Here is an 18,134-nt window from a genome sequence, read left to right on the forward strand (position 1 = left end):
AACCTATTGGTCAGTAAAAACTTCTTAGCCGTTTGTGCCCATTACTTGAGACACATTTTTGAAAGTCCAGCTCCAGGAAAATAAAAAAAAAAATCCACTTTCCAGTAGTTAAAGCGGAGTTCCAACCAAAAGTGGAACTTCCACTTTAAATAGTCCCAACCCCCTGACATGCCACATCTGGCATGTCATTTTTTGGGGGGGGGAGCGGGTACATAGTTTTGACAGGTACCCGCTCCCACTTACGCTCGGAGCGCCGCGGCGCCCTGAGCGGAAGTTCTCTCTCCCTCCCTCCCTGCAATCTTCTGGGACATGTCAGAGGTCCCAGAAGATTGCTGGCCAATCACGACGCATAGCGCAACTCGCGCATGCGCAGAGCGTACCCGGCTATGAAGCCGCAAACTGTCACAGCCGGGTGCCCACATCAGTGATGCCGGCGCCGCAGAGCAGAGAGGGAGAAGACGGCGCATCGCTGGACCGTGGGACAGGTGAGTGTGCGGTTAGGCTGGAACTCCGCTTTAACTCCTGCACACACATTGTAAGATGAATGTTCGTTTTGTCTAGGAAAAAGATGAAAAAGCTATTACTTTACACCCTACTTTCCGGCTCCAGCACTCACCTGCTCTACCTGAAGCTCTGCTATTGTGGGCAGAGTCTCCATGTCAACGCATAAAATAGAACATTAACCCTGTATGGTATGCTAAGGACGCTGTAGAGTGACCAGAGTCAGTAGCAGCTTACAGAGCAGTGCTTCACAGCACTGGAGGAAGTCTGCTGGGGACAAGGCAAGTATTTACTCAATCTGCACCTAGACTAAATGAGCAATTAACCCTTGCAGTACATGGGTGGTTGGGGAAACCCACTTCAAGGGTGTTTTTTTTTTTTTTGCTTTTTCTGAAGTTGGCCTTGAACGCTTTAGTCCACATTTTTTTTACCTAGTCTCTTGGCTGGTTTGAAATTGGCACATTGAAAGGAATGGAACTGTATTTTATATTTTTCAACTGTATTTACCACGCTTGCTTCTAGATGCAGGCCCATTACTGGTGTTTTTCAAAGAACCGTCTTTGGGATTTCTCGTCTCAGCATTTGAGCAGATATCCGGCACACTCCTAACTTTTTCAATATCTGAAGGAGGAACACATGTCTGCTCCCTATGACAAGTAAAACAGAGGAGAAAGATTGCAAAATTATAATTTTTGGGATATAATCAAGCCTATTTTCAGGAATAAAAAAAAAAAAAAAAAAAAAAAAAAAGACACCTTAAAAAAAAAAAAAAGTTGAATTTTAATTTTTTTAATTTTAGAGCACATTTTAAATACCCGAGTGTGATTAGTTCAAAAGGTAAAGTAAAGCAGAGGGCACATATTACTAACACTAATTATACAGCAAAGAGAATATAAGTAAATGGATGGTAATGTAGAAGATAATGGGGGTTGATTTACAAAAAGGCAAATAGACTGCACTTTGCAAGTGCATTTGAACTCATTCTCCCCAGAGCTTAGTGAAATGTGGGGAAGCTTCACTTTGTAAAGAATACCCAATAAGGTGCAAGCAAAATAAACAACAATTTTGCTTGCATACCATAGGATGATGGAAATCAACAGTTTCACCACATTCAATAAGCTCTGGGGAAAAGGAGTGAAACTGTGTGGTCCATTTGCCTTTGTAAAATCAACCCCAAAAGCAAAAGGATTACTGAAGCCGGTAATTCGGCTACATTTTAGAATTTTACACATTTTCTTTGTGCTGTAAAAATGATTACCACCTTCAGCTTTGTAAAATGCACAATGGGCTTGATTCATCAGGTTTCAGGATTATTTACTGCATGGTAAAAGTGGTAGATCAAACATTATTCTTGCATGTGATAAGTACAGAAAAATACATGTTGATGTGCTCCCGACTTCCTGTCTCAGTTGACACACAGCTTCTGCTGCACCGAAATCACAAGCATTGTTGTCATCCCTGGCCAGGCCAGTTAGCCCCTGATAACTACAGTACTCCTTTAATGCAGCAGAGGTCTGAGCTCCCTGGATCAGCAGATAATAGTGTATAAGCAGTACCCAAAAAAATAGATCCTCAAAAATATTCTTCCTGGTATGTGAGGGTACCTATAGCCTCAAAATGTATATCTGCAGTGAGAGGGTCCCATTTCACTTAATACAAAATTTGTTTTGGGTCAGTGACTCAAGGGATAAAAGGAAAGACACAGCTAAGCTAGAAGGGGTTTTAACATTTAATCTATAACTGTCTAGCAAAATAGAAAACATGTGGAAAAAACAAGCCTTACAGAAAATACAGACTCAAATTCACATATGATATAAATATAGATAAAAACTCACGAGCCAGTACTTGTCTGAACGGGACCTGAACATCCCTCCATGGCAGAAGGAGCACCTGTTGAATGCTAGCAATAAAAAAGGGGGGGGGGAGAAAAAAAAAAAAAAAAAAAAAGAAAATTATAATCGATTAGGAGGGAAGGGAAAAGAAAAATCCCCACTTCATGTGAACATTAGTCCATATATTTTTATAAAAGATACTTATATAAAATATTTATATCACCAATATTTTTATTAATTTTACATGATAGCCTTTTAAAATTGATAGCTCTATAGACATGATAATTTGGCTTTTTAGATATTTTAACTTTTTATATTCAATTAAACTGTTACATTCCAAAATAAATAGATATACGCCGATACATACGCCGTTCCCTGTAAGTTAATAGATTGGTACTAATTTTGTAGACACATTTTTTATGAATTAAATATTATTGTATTTATCCAAATTTGATTATATTGATCATATTACCCACTTATTTTTATGTTTATATTATTTTTTGCAATATACATTAAATATAATTGACACCTTATTTATATAAACCTAATTTCTATTTACTGATCCCTTGACCTATAAATCTAATATTGAAACTTATCTTATATCAGTTAAAGCTTTTTCCTTTGAAGTTGCATATTCATAAATTTGCCTGGTAAAATTATTTTTGGCCATATTAAATGGCAATTCAATTTTAATTATAAAGTCATCCATTTAATTTTATTAATTTAGATCCTCGATTCCTCGCTATTTAATGCGTTTGTGTATGAGAAAATTTGCATAATGTAAAAATGCACAAAATACAGCTGATATTTCGTCCATACAAACCAACTTTCTGTTTGTACAAAATTTCTGCTTATAAGTTCTACCTAGTAACAAATTACGCTAAATTTCCTCCTATCAGAATCAAAAAGCCGGTTTTCTGAAAATCTGCCCGGCAACAAATGACTTCCGATTGTAACGATTCTCATTGGCCGTCAGTTTTATTATTCTGGTTGCCAAGTAACCCACTAGTATATTAGGAAGGGGACCCGACGTGACCTTACGCTGCTCTTGATGACGTCAGTTGATGACTAAACGCATAGAGCGTAGTCACGTCAGTTCCGCTTTTGGGGTGTGAGACGCAGTTCCGGTAGGTGGAACGCACCGCGTCCCGAAAGTTACCGCTATATGAGGGATTTGCGGCTCCTAATACCTGGACGCACGCTATATATTGTTTTAAATGGTAGTACCTGTGTTTTTTACTTAAAAAATTTAAAGTGGTTTTACAGTACTTCACTATCGGAGTTTTTTTCTTCCTTGCATTGCCTGGAACCTGCCTTAAACTTATTGAATATGGTATACTTATTAGGGATGTAACGATATCGAAGATATCGCCATATAGTATCGTCGTGGTCGTCTCAATATCGTTGTGGTCGTGTCTCGATATAGTCGTGGTTGGGTTACAATATTAAAAGGACAGGTGTCCGTCAAAAAGCAAGAGGAATAAACACAGTCCCGCGGAACAAATCATTGTTAACTACATAGACCAGAGTTTAAGGATTTTTTTTACCGTTTTTTTTTTTTTCTTGCAATGTAGATATTTTGATCTGATGAAAAACGTGAACATAAGCTAAATGATAGGTCAGTGTTTTTTTTTTTTTAAAGGCTTTTTGACTGACTATTTTATTTAAGTTATGTTCCTAAATACCAGTTTTAAAAGGCTGCCTTTATTTGCCTTGCACATTTAAACCTGACTTAACTTGATCTTTGTTTGCACTTAAAGGGAATTGCCTATTTGTTTACAATTGTTCTAGCTGCTTCTTAACTTGAACATTGCACAGAAGAATCAGTTATGCAACCAAATATTACTATACAGAATATTGATGTTCCTGACTACAACTTGCACTTTAAAAGCACTATGTGATCAGTGTTTTATGTTGTCATGGATCCATAAATACAACAATAAAATTGCCTGTTGACTGGCAAAAGCAGAATAAATGTCGGTATTTTTTCGCTTTGATCATCACAAACACTATCATGAGCTAACAATACCATGAGCTTTTCCACAATATCGCAATAAATATCGTACCGTGAGGTCAATATCAAAATTGTATCGTACCGTGAGATTTTGATATCGTTACATCCCTAATACTTATGAGGACTTATTGCCTACAACTCACTTACATTGGAGAGTGGTAAATCTGTCTAATTGGACAAAAGTGGAGTACGCGATCTGGTCAGCCGTTTGAGGGACCCAGTGGATATATCTGTAACGCTGGTTACTCCTGCAGGGGTACCACCCTCTGGTGAGTGCGGGAAATAGGAGGGGGAGCACCGATTTCCTGACCCAGCACCCCCATTACTTCGGATCACCCCGTGACCCACTTTTTTCCACCCTCATTGGACTCTTATCCATTTATGGACTTCTGACTGGACGTCTTTTTATATTTGATATATTTCACCAATGTGCAATGAAGTTTTAGACACATTGCCCATATATATTTTTTTAATCTAATGTATTCACCTTGCTCACCTATCTACTATTAATTTTTTGAACACTTTAATTGATTATTTCTAGCACTTGGCTAGTCTTCATGCATTTTTTCACCATTTAACTCATTAATCGGTTACTTATTAGTCACTCTTTATATGGTCTATATTTCACCTATTTGCACTTCATATTTAATATTGTATTCATATTATTGGATACGTGTGCATTATATTCTTGGAACACTGGTTTAATATAAGAGTCACTTATTTAACCACCAAGTCACTACATTTGTGTGTATATACAGTGGGTACGGAAAGTATTCAGACCCCCTTAAATGTTTCACTCTTTGTTATATTGCAGCCATTTGCTAAAATCATTTAAGTTCATTCTTCTTCCTCATGAATGTACACATAGCACCCCATACTGACAGAAAAACACAGAATTGTTGACATTGTTGCAGATTTATTAAAAAAGAAAAACTGAAATATCACATGGTCCTAAGTATTCAGACCCTTTGCTCAGTATTTAGTAGAAGCCCCCTTTTGATCCAATACAGCCAGGAGTCTTTTTGGGAAAGATGCAACAAGTCTTTCACACCTGGATTTGGGGATCCTCTGCCATTCCTCCTTGCAGATCCTCTCCAGTTCTGTCAGGTTGGATGGTAAACATTGGTGGACAGGCATTTTTAGGTCTCTCCAGAGATGCTCAATTGGGTTTAAGTCAGGGCTCTGGCTGGGCCATTCAAGAACAGTCACGGAGTTGTTGTGAAGCCACTCCTTCGTTATTTTAGCTGTGTGCTTAGGGTCATTGTCTAGTTGGAAGGTAAACCTTCGGCCCAGTCTGAGGTCCAGAGCACTCTGGAGAAGGTTTTTGTCCAGGATATCCCTGTACTTGGCCGCATTCATCTTTCCCTCGATTGCAACCAGTCATCCTGTCCCTGCAGCTGAAAAACACCCCCACAGCATGATGCTGCCACCACCATGCTTCACTGTTGGGACTGTATTGGACAGGTGATGAGCAGTGCCTGGTTTTCTCCACACATACCGCTTAGAATCAAGGCCAAAAAGTTCTATTTTGGTCTCATCAGACCAGAGAATCTTATTTCTCACCATCTTGGGAGTCCTTCAGGTGTTTTTTAGCAAAAATGTGTCTTACACTGAGGAGTGGCTTCCGTCGGGCCACTCTGCCATAAAGCCCCGACTAGTGGAGGGCTGCAGTGATGGTTGACTTTCTACAACTTTCTCCCATCTCCTGACTGCATCTCTGGAGCTCAGCCACAGTGATCTTTGGGTTCTTTACCTCTCTCACCAAGGCTCTTCTCCCCCGATAGCTCAGTTTGGCCAGACGGCCAGCTCTAGGAAGGGTTCTGGTCACCCCAAACGTCTTCCATTTGAGGATTATGGAGGCCACTGTGCTCTTAGGAACCTTAAGTGCAGCAGACATCTTTTTGTAACCTTGGCCAGATCTGTGCCTTGCCACAATCCTGTCTCTGAGCTCTTCAGGCAGTTCCTTTGACCTCATGATTCTCATTTGCTCTGACATGCATTGTGATCTGGAAGGTCTTATATAGACAGGCGTGTGGCTTTCCTAATCAAGTCCAATCAGTATAATCAAACACAGCTGGACTCAAATGAAGGTGTAGAACCATCTCAAGGATGATCAGAAGAAATGGAAAGCACCCGAGTTAAATATATGAGTGTCACAGCAAAGGGTCTGAATACTTAGGACCATGTGATATTTCAGTTTTTCTTTTTTAATAAATCTGCAACAATGTCAACAATTCTGTGTTTTTCTGTCAGTATGGGGTGCTATGTGTACATTCATGAGGAAGAAGAATGAACTTAAATGATTTTAGCAAATGGCTGCAATATAACAAAGAGTGAAAAATTTAAGGGGGTCTGAATACTTTCCGTACCCACTGTATATATAACCTATTTATCCATTTATTAATTTTATTGGGCTTTGTATCTTGTACTACATATTACAATTAAATATGGCTTATTACATTTATACACATCCTATACCCCTCCCCTTATTTATTGTGCACATCTATTTGGCAGCGCCAATTACCTCCACACTCATCCCCACTTCGTGTGAACATAAGTGTGAAACACCAATAACCAAAACAGCAGTACTTAACCCCAAAAAGTCAAAAGGCTCACAAAGTACAGCGCACTGATAAAGATCTTGGTAACTAACTAGAAACGTCTTACCTCTGTGCTTGCCAACAAGGGTTTCTCCACCAAGTACCGTATTTTCCGGCGTATAAGACGACTGGGCGTATAAGACGACCCCCCTAATTTCCATCTACCAGTAATACTTATACTTAGATTACCTTGGAGATATACTCGGCGTATAAGACGACCCCCCATTTTTGGGGGATTTTTTTGAGGTTCAAAAGTAGTCATACGCCAGAAAATACAGTACTAAGTAATGTTTTGCTTGGGTATTAAATACTTATTTTACTAACTGAACTGCAATAATGAGGATAATAAAAAGGTAGAACAAAAACAGAAAAGGATAGACGCCCGGATCATATACAAGATGTCCTGTTAAAAACCGGGCCAGGCGCAGAAGATTTTTAGAGAAAATATAAATATGGCGATGAACCAAAATAACCACGCGAAAGGATAAAAGCATAAAATAAAAATAGTGATTAATAAATTCATTAGTGTTGGAAAATCCCAAACATAGAAGATGCAATCCACACGTGTTTGTGAAATATGAAAAATTAATACCTAATCCAAAGAAAAGATTGCGCTCAACTATACCACTAGTGCAAATTAAACAATATCTGTGCAAAATTGCCAAATAAGATAAATAAATAATAAGAACAAATACTTAAAATTCAGTGAATAAATAAATCCGTGAATAATAAATTGTCCATAGAAGAAAAAAAGTCTAAAGTGACAATGAATATCCGGATTTAAGCGGTGACAAACACTTGATCTAATGATGATAAACCTCCACCAGAAAGCGAGAACACACAGAATGTGTGCAGGCTTACCAGATGGAGTGGACCCCTTCAGTTATAGGGGGGTCAATCAAGCATGTATAGATAAGACATCAGACACCAGATCATGGAATGAACACCGACTTCCAATTACACCCAGAACAACTCCTCCAATGCCAGAATACAGACGATGAGCTCCCACACCACGTACCCGGAGGAAAAGAAGGGTCTCAATAGTCAAGTACGTTCAAGTATTAAAGAAATTCATTCAAGTCAATTGCACTTACATGTATAAAAACGATAACAGGGCAGTCAAAGGATAACCATCTCGGTCTCCGGAACAGGAGCCGGTATGTGGTGTGGGAGCCCATAGCCTGTATTCTGGCACTGAAGGAGTCGTTCTGGGTGTTATTGGAAGTCGGTGCTCATTCCATGATCTGGTGTCTGATGTGTTATCTATACATGCTTGATTGACCCCCCAATAACTGAAGGGGTCCACTCCATCTGGTAAGCTTGCACACATTCTGGGTGTTCTCGCTATCTGGTGGAGGTTTATCATCATTACATCGAGTGTTTGTCACCGTATTAAATCCGGATATTCGCAGAAGATTTTTAGCCAATGTAAACAGATGAAACGTTGGAGATATGAACAGGTTGGATGAAAGACAATTAAAAGTACCTGAAATCTATAGCCAGCGTGGCGTCCCGTAGCCAATTGCGGCATGTCACGGGAAGCCGGTCCTTATAAAGCTGGCGCTCCCTCTCACGTGAGGCGCGCGTCAACATTAGACGCAGCGGGGATCGATATCTGAATGCGCATGCGTCTTTATTATCATTATTCACTATTTATTCTAATCACTCCATACTAGCTGCTCTGCCTGTTTTCTTTACTACCTTGCTTTATTCAACAACTGCATATTACGTCACTTATTCAGTATTTTCTAACTCCCTCCTGATGTAGATTATAACTACACCACTTTTTCAGATACTTTCTGGTTTTCAGTCTTTTGGGTCCTTTTGAGGAACATCCATATCTCCCAGTTTCTGAGTTTGATAACGCCCCTTGTAGGCGGGTGAAACGCGTCGATGCACTTCTGGCAAACTGCTACCATACTGCGTCACTTCCTGGATCCCGTGGAACGAATGTCGGCTGCGTTGTGGGAAAGGAGCTGCAATTGCGTTTTGATATATTATATGCCAATTACCTTACATTTTGTTGAGTATTTTTAACTTTACAATTACTAAACTTTTATTGCGGGCTTCACTATGTTGGCTTATTCCTTCTTTGAGTGACACCGGAGAGGAATTTACTGTGTTTCCTGGTTGGAGGAGTACTGGTCCATATAATTCCAAGGCTCATTTATCCTTAGGCTCTGGTGAGTGGATTCCCTTAGGGGGGGGACTTGCAGCACCTTCACTGCGTGAAGAACCACAGCACCTTTGGAAATAGGACCTTTGGCATTTAGCACCTTATTTGAGCACAATTGCACTTGCAAAAAGAGACCAATCATTTGGGTCATATTATTAAGGACATTGAGTACCATTTGCACTTTTATTTGAGCACCTTTTTGAAATTATTGCATTTAGCACAATAGCACTTTATGCACATATTTATGATTTAGGTTGTATTTAGCACCATTGCACTTTATGGTTAACATTGTATACGAATTGAGGTTATTTATTTATATCATTATTTATACCTTTCAACAGCATTGGAATCACCGACTCAGACAAACCTCCATCCTTCAGCACCTGGCGTTCAACAGCCAAGCCGTCAAAGCCCGCGAATGTAAAGTGAGATGGAAGATCGGTCCTTGGGACAGCAGATCCTCCCTGAGAGAAGTCTCCAAGAAGCATCTGTGACCAGCTATACTTGATCGGTGTACCAAGACTGGCGAGGTCAGTCTGGGTGGAATCCCTTCTGCTATGATCCTGCACAGGATTCGTGGAAGAAATTGAGAGGGCTGGAACGAAAAATCGGTCAGCCCACCTTAGAATGCCAGCTACTTACCGAGTCGCCAGGACACTACTTGTGCCCCCTTGGTAATTGACAGACCACGGCGGTGGCACTGTCCAAATGAATTTGTACCGAACACCCCTGAAGACGAATTGTCCAATGAGCCAGACAAAGGCTGATGGCTCAGATTTCCAGAACATTAAATCAGCAGTCTTGACTGTGCCAGAGTCTAGACCCCCTGAGCACATCTGTGCTGAGGATGCCTCCACACACAGACAAGCTGGCATCCATGGCGACAACCGTCCAGTATAGGGGGAGAAAGGATTTTCCCTGTCAAAGTACCAGAGAACAAAGCCACCTCTAGAGACCATAGATCCTTGTCCCATTTCACCAGAATCTCTTCAGCAGATATCTTGTGTGGAACTGTGCAAACAGACCGCCTCAAAAGTGGACACCATCAGGCCCAGTACCCGCATGCAAGCCAGCAGGGATGACCATCTGCTGAACAACAGAAGTTGAATTGCTTCCTGCAATGTCTGGATTTTTTGCAGAGGAAGGAACACGCTGGCTGAGGCCGAGTCCAGAGTCAGACCCAGATAGTCCAGTTTTTTTTTTTTTTTTAGGACAGAACCAAAAAGCAGATTCCCGAAGGTTCAGAATCCAACCAAACTCCCTCAGAGTTCGCAGAGCAATCTCCAGTTGTCCCATCAGAGCAGTTTGAAACTCCGCTCGCAGAAGATGATCATCCAGGTACCCCAGAACCGGGATCCCCCGCTGACTCAAACAATGCCAGCACCAGGGCCAACACTTTTGTGAAAAACTGAGGAGCGAAGGCGAGACCAAAAGGTCCACGCCACAAACCGATAATGCTCCTTGCTCACAACAAAAACAAAGGAAGCGTTGGTGACCAAACAGATATTAGAGAATGTGTAGGTAGGCATCCTTGATGTGGATTGAAGCAAAAAGAAATCCCCCTGATGTAGGGACGCCACCACCGTGTGAATAGACTCCACGCGGAAATTCTGTACTCGCACAAGCAGTTTAGCGCCTTGAGGTCCTGAGTTGGACGTACCTTGCCTTCCGTGCTGGGAACTGTAAAGGGGTTAGAGTAAAAACCCCTGAAAAACGTTCCGAAATCGGAAAAAAACACCCCTTGAAGGAACAAGTCTTGCACTACCCAAAAGAGACCTGTAAGTGATCTGGGGACTTGTGCAGGTCGGAAGGGAAGAACCTTTCCGGAGGATAAGACCAAACATCTTTGTGGACCCACGTGTCCTATACTAGGGAGGTCAATGGATCCGGAAACCAGCAAGATACGGGTGAGGGCACAATTTCATGCACAGGCAGCCTTGTCCGCAGGTCTGGAAGAGCCCACTTGTGGCTTGCCAGACCAAGTCCTCTTAGAACCTCCGCCGGAGGCCCTGACTTTTTATCCCCTGACTTGAGACCCTGAGGGACGAAAAAAAAAAAAAAAACCTCTGAGCCGAGGAGAATGGCACACATCTATGACGGGGCTCCTTGCTCTTGGTGACCTGCAGAGGAAGAGTATCCTTCCCCCCTGTGAGACCCTTAATGATGTCATCCAAGGAAGCTCCAAACAGGCAATCCCCTACAAGGGGGAGATAAGATAAGGCCTTCTTAGAAGTCTGGTCCGCAGACCAGTATTTCAGCCAAATACATCGAAGGACCATTGCTGATACAGACAGCCTAGAAATCAAAGGAGCCGCATTTAAAGAGGCATCACAGAAACTGTATCCCCTGGACCAACTATTCAGCCAACTCTGCAAGACAGGGGAAGCCGTATCTCCTCCAGGTCCCGGCGTAAAAGTTTAGCCCACTTGGTTAGACCCTGCTACACCAGGGAAATAGTAAAATACTGGCCCAAGTGCCGAACCAGCCACAGCAAACATATGACGGCCAGAGCCTCTGCCCTACTATCAGCTGGATATTTAAAGGCTGGGGGCTCCTTAACCGGAATGAAGGTAGCTTTATTCAACCTGGAAACTGATATGTCCACTACAGGTGGGACAGTCCACCTTTAAAAAACGCAGTTAATCCTCATAAGGACACCGCAAGTAAAAAGCGTTAAGGACAATCCCACTGTTTTGTGACATTGTTGTGAAGTAAGTGGAAAGGGAACACCCTGGCCGCTTTGGAGGGCTTGTGGGTGCCAAAATGGACCTGCGCCTCCGACGCAGCATCAGCCACAACCTCCATTTTTAAAGTGTCACGCAATGACACAAACAATGCATCCACCAGCGCATTTTCATGCGCGGCTAGGAGGAGCAGAGGGATTATCCTCACTACCTGAGCACTCAGGGTGCGTGGACCCGGACCCGGACCCAGAACCAGTGGGGGGGGGGGGGGGGGGGGGTCGCTATACTAAGCTCACCTGGAAAACATATCAGGGGAGATCGCCAACTGCAATCCCGCAAAGGGGTCGCCAACCAATGGCCCACAAATGCACCAACTACTGAACCCAGCAAAAAAAAAAAAAAAAAAAAAAAAAAAAAAAAAAAAAAGGGGGTCGCCCACCATAGAGGGGATAATAGGAAATAGCCCCCTTAAAAAGGGGGGCGCCTGCTGTGACGCGGACACGCAGGCAGGGTACCCTGATGGTCCCGCAGCGCTTAAAAGTGCAGGTGCCCCACACAATGGTGGCTGAGCTGTCAAAAAATGAAGCGCCCTCACAGCGCCACCCCTTCCAAGGGAGGCCCCAAGCTGACCACATGGCCTAGCAGGCCGAAAGCCACAGCCTAGATTTTTGTGGAGGCCCAGTCGCAAGTGCAGGGATCCCAGCCCGGCAGATGCCGAAAGGGAGAGTGGGTGCTTCAGCTAAACACACTGGGGCTGTCCTTCGACGGAGGCGCCCGACTCAGCTGTACGGTCTAGTAGGCCCCAAGCTGCGGCCTAAATTTTAACGCTTTCCCCCACAGGCCAAGGCCAGATCGTATGCGTCCTCGCGAGACGTTTAACTCGCAGGCCAGCCCCTGTCCAGTGGAGCTATGTCGCGGCCGACCTAGTACACAGCTGCGGTCTGCATGTGCTCGCCGGCCAGAGTGCCTTCTATAACAGAGTGGGTGTATACCCTCCTTGGACTGCCCATAGGCATAGTCCAGATTTTTCCTCACTAGTGTCCTACTGTTGTAGAAGGCAGTATAACCCAATTGTTAAGAAGAATCAGGAGCTGTGTCCATCAATGAACGAAAGAGAAACAAATTTTACTTAGTGAACTGCAACTCAATTTATTTCTTTTCTCAATTTAAATATTTTCTAGATTTTTGGTTGACATTTTGTCTCTAGCTTTTTAAAATACACCTATGATAAAAACTATAGACCCTTAATTTGTTTGCAAGTGGGCAAACTTACAAAATCAGCAGGGGATTGAATAATTATTTTCCCCACTGTTTATATCACTGTGCTGTACTATGAGGCATTAGACTTCATTTTAAAATGATAATCTATCATCTTCACTAGAAAAATAATTACAAAGCGAATACCTTTAACCACTTAAGCCCCGGAAGATTTTACCCCCATTCCGACCAGGGGGTATTTTGCGATTCGGCACTGCGTGAATTTAACGCACAATTGCGCGGTCGTGCGACGCTGTACCTAAACGAATTTGACGTCCTTTTTTTCCCACAAACAGAGCTTTCTTTTGGTGGTATTTGATCACCTGTGCGATTTTTTGATCACGCGCTATAAACAAAAAAAGAGCGTCAATTTTGCAAAAATAGCAATATTTTTCACATTTTTTTTATATGAAATTCCCCCCAAAAAAAATGTAAAAATCAAAATTTTTAAAAATTTTCGGCCAATTTGTTTTATGCTACCTATGTTTGGTAAAAAAAATCGCAAAAAGCGTATTTTGATTGGTTTGCGCAAAAGTTATCGCGTTTACTAACAAAGGGAAAGATTTTTGTCATTTTTGTTGTTTTTTTTTTTAACGCGTAATGGCGGCGATCTGCGATTTTTTTTACGGTACTGCGACATTGCGGCGGACAGATCGGACCCTTGACTGACATTTGACACTTTTGGGGTTACCAGTGACATTTCTACAGTAATCAGTGCTATACATATGCACTGTTACTGTAAAAATACACTGGTAGTGAAGGGGTTAACTTTATTTGGAAGGGAGGGGCTGTGTGTGTCCCTAGGGGCGTGGTTTCTACTGTGATTGGCTGTGGCTCTAGCTGTAAGGACACTGATCAACGGATCTACATACCAGATCCGTTTTATCAGTGTCTTTGCAGCGAGGAGAATGACAGGCAGTTTGTTTACACAAGCTGCCTGACATTCTCCCTCTCCCCCGCCGATCGCCGAGTGACCGGCGGACATCGGGTCCGCTGGTCACACGCGCGGGGGGGGGTCCGTGAGCGCGCCCCCGGGGGCGCGCGCTCGCTCCCTAGACCCTCACAAGCAAGCAACGTAGCCCTACGTTAGTTTGCCTGTGAGGGGCTGACCGCCGACGTAGATAGTCGTGCGGCGGTCGGCAAGTGGTTAAGGGCTCTTTCAGACGGCCGCTCCGCTGCGGGACTTTTTTTTTTTCACGGAGCGGATGACATTTGTGTCATCCGCTCCGTGTGCCCGCATATCATCCCATCCGTTTGCGGATGATATGCGGACATAATTTAAGTATATGGCATTGTGGATGTCAGCGGATGACACCGCTGACATCCAATTTTCCTTCCTTTCCGTTTTTTACACGGATGAAAAAATAGGGTTCTGTTCCGTTCCAAAAAAACGGAACAGAACTGAAAGGAGGAAAATCGGATGTCAGCGGATGGTATTCCGCTGACATCAGCAATGCCAATAGGATGATTTGCGGACAAGCGGAGCGGCCGTGTGAAAGAGCCCTAAATCTATTTATTGCATAACAGAAAGTAACCACCTAAAATATAAAGAGCATCATTTTTCAAAGGGGTTGATCAATGGCCCACCCACACGATCAGAAAATTGTATGAAAAATACTCCTTTTGAAGCGGTTGTGCGATACACAGACTTTGAGAGCTGAAAACAGTTCATTCGATATTATCCAACAAGACATGCACAAACATTTCTCATATACCAGATCGTACGATTTTCATTTAAACGGTACAGTTTTCGTCCGAAAAAACAATACAAATACAGTACATAACTTCCAAATTATTGTTCCGACATACAAGAATTTTCGTAACCTCTTTGTTTGATATAAGATTAGCATGCAGAATTTTTTTTTTTTTTTTTTTTTTTTTTAATTTAGTAGATTTTAATAGGAATAGTCCATACCATGTATAGTGCCTTAAAATAGTATTCATACCCCATGAAATTTTCCACATTTTGTCATGTTACAACTAAATACGTAAAATGTATTTTTATAATGCGATAGACCAAACAATTGTGTAGTGAAAGGAAAATGATAAATGGTTTTCAAAAATAAATATCTGAAAAGTGTAGCATGCATTTAGCCCCCTTTACTGATACCCCCAACTAAAAACTAGTGGAACCAATTGCCTTCAGGAGGTTACCAATTAGTAAGTAGAGTCCATTTTGCGCAGTCAGGCCGCCCTGTCGCAGTATATGTGCGGCAGGCAGTACGCATATATTTATTTATGGTTAATCTCAGTATAAATACAGCTGTTCTGTGAAGCTCTCAGAGTTTTGTTAGGGAACCTTTGTGAACAAACAGCATCATGAAGGTCAAGGAACACACCAGCCAGGTCAGGAATAAAGGTATGCAGAAGTGTAAAGCAGGATTAGTTTATTATAAAAAAAAAAAAAAAATCATCAAGCTTTGAACATCCCACGGAGCATTGTTCAATCCATCATCCGAAAATGAAGAGTATGGCGCAAACCTACCAAGACATGGCCGTTCACCTAAACTGACAGGCCAGGCAAGAAGAGCATTAATCAGAGAAGCAGCCAAGAGGTCCATGGTAACTGGAGAGGAGCTGCAGAGATCCACACCTCAGGTGGGAGAATCTGTCCACAGGACAGCCATTAGTCGTGCACTCCACAAATCCAGCCTTCATGGAAGAGTGGGAAGAAGAAAGCCATTGTTGAAAGAAAGCAATAAGAAGTCCTGTTTGCAAGAAGCCATGTGGGGGACACAGCAAACATGTGGAAGAAGGTGCTCTGGTGAAATGAGATCTAAATTTTAAACTTTGGCCTAAAAGCAAAATGCTATGCTTGGCGGAAAACTAACACTGCACATCATCCTGAACACACACACACCCCCATAGCCACCGTGAAACATGGTGGTGGCAGCAACATGGGGGGATGCTTTTCTTCAGCAGGGAAAGGGAAGCTGGTCAGAGTTGATGGGAAGATGGATAAAAGCAAATACAGGGCAATCTTAGAAGAAAACCTGTTGAGTCTGCAAAAGACTTGAGAATGGGGTGGAGGTTCACCTTCCAGCAGGCCAATGACCCTAAACGTAGTCAGAGCTACAATGAAATGTTTTAGATCCAAGCATATTCATGTGTTGGAATGCCCCAGTCAAATTTTAAACCTAAATCTAATTGAGAATCTGTGGCAAGACTTTAAAACTGCTGTTCACAGATGCTCTCCATCCATTCTGACAGAGCCTGAGCTATTTTGCAAAGACAAATGGGCAAAATTTTCGATCAAGATGTACAAAACTGGTAAAGACATACCCAAAAAAAAAAAAAAAAAAATGGTTCTACATAATCCCAATAAAATACATATGTTTTTGGTAGTAACATGACAAAATGTGGAAAATTCCAAGGGTTATGAATACTTTTTCAAGGCTCTAGACATCAGGGGAAATAGGTTAGCAAGAATACGGATATATAAAGGTCTATACTCATTGTGCCAAGCAGTGTTAAAATATACATTTGAAAGAGCTAAATACTGTATATTGCGATGCACTAAAAAAGGAAGGAAAAACGCCATTCACCAAGCCGCTGGCAAGGACAGCATTAGTACAATTGCAAAACATTTTTCTAGTGTTCCTATAGGAAGATTCCCCCTTCTATTCTTTTTCTGGTTACAACACAAAGTCAGGGGATTGGTTTTCATTTTCTATGCTCTTCGGTTCTTTTAACCCATATCATGTTTGAATAGATCTTTTCTCCCTTAAAAATTCTATACCACAGAAAAGACAACTACCTGAATCCTGAATTTAAGACTAAAATTACTTTACAGTATTAGGGGCCACTGAGATATAAGAGGTGACATACAGTGAGGGGAAAAAAGTATTTGATCCCCTGCTGCTTTTGTACGTTTACTCATTGACAAAGAAATTCTATAAATTTTAAATGGTAGGTTTATTTTAACAGTGAGAAACAGAACAAAAAATGAATAAAAATCCAGAAGAATGCATTTTAAAAAAGTTAAACGGATTTGCATTTTATTGAGTAAAATAAGTATTTGATCCCCTATCAATCAGCAAGATTTCTGGTTCCCAGGTGTCTTCTATACAGGTAATGAGCTGAAATAAGGAGCACTCTTAAAAGGGAGTACTCCTAATCTCAGTTGGTTACCTGTATAAAAGACACCTGTCCACAGCAGCAATCAGATTCCAATCTCTCCACCATGGCCAGGACCAAAGAGCTGTCCAAGAAAGTCAGGTAAAGATTGTAGACCTACATAAGGCTGGAATGGGCTACAAGACCAAATCGCCATGCAGCTTGGTGAGAGGGTGACAGTTATTTTTGGTTTATTCCATTTGTGAATAATCGCAATCTCCCTCGATCTGGGGCTCCTTCAGGATCTCACCTTGTTGAGTGTCAATGATCATAAGAACGGTGAGGAATCCGCCCAGAACTACACGGGAGAATCTTGTTAATGCTCAAGCTGGGACCATAGTCACCAAGAAAACAATTGGTAACACTACCCTGTGAAGGACTGAAATCCTGCAGCAGCCGCAAGGTCCCTCTGCTCAAGAAAGTACATTTACAGGCCCATCTGAAAATTGCTAAGAACACCTGAATGAGTCAGAGGAGAACTAGGTGAAAGAGTTGTAGTCAGATGAGACCAAAAATCGAGCTCTTTGGCATCAACTCAACTTGCCATATTTTTGGGAGGAGAAGGAGGAATGCTGCCTATGACCCCAAGAACACCATCCCCATCGTCAAACATGAAGATGGAAACGTTATTGCTTTGGGTGTGTTTCTGCTAAGGGGACAGGACAACTTCACTACACCAAAAGGGACGATGGATGGGGCCCTTGTACAGTCAAAACTTGGGTCGAGAACCTACTTCCCTCAGCCAGGGAAAATGGGTCGTGGATGGGTATTATAGCATTACAATGACCCAAAACACATGGCTGAGGCAACAAAGGAGTGGCTTAAGAAGCAGCACATTAATGTCCCGAGGGTGGCCTAGCCAGTCTCCAGATCTTAATTCCATTGAAAATATGTGAAGGGAGCTGAAGGTTTAAGTTACCAATTGTCAGCCTCAAAACCTTAAATGACTTTGAG

General features: G+C 42.1%; 1 protein-coding gene across 1 annotated transcript in view; it reads right to left on the bottom strand.

Moving 5' to 3' along the window:
* The window catches only part of SGO1 (shugoshin 1), a 52,014-nt gene that overhangs the window by 22,444 nt on the left and 11,436 nt on the right, over positions 1-18,134 (bottom strand). Inside the window, exons 4-5 of the mRNA XM_082259850.1 lie at positions 2,337-2,401; positions 1,009-1,148 (exon numbers count right to left, since the gene is read on the bottom strand). Of these exons, the coding sequence (XP_082115976.1) occupies positions 1,009-1,148; positions 2,337-2,401 (205 nt within the window). The remainder of the gene's footprint in view (positions 1-1,008; positions 1,149-2,336; positions 2,402-18,134) is intronic.

The sequence above is a fragment of the Pelophylax lessonae genome (assembly GCF_965119305.1).
Source record: "Pelophylax lessonae genome assembly, chromosome: 5".
NCBI lineage: Eukaryota > Metazoa > Chordata > Amphibia > Anura > Ranidae > Pelophylax > Pelophylax lessonae.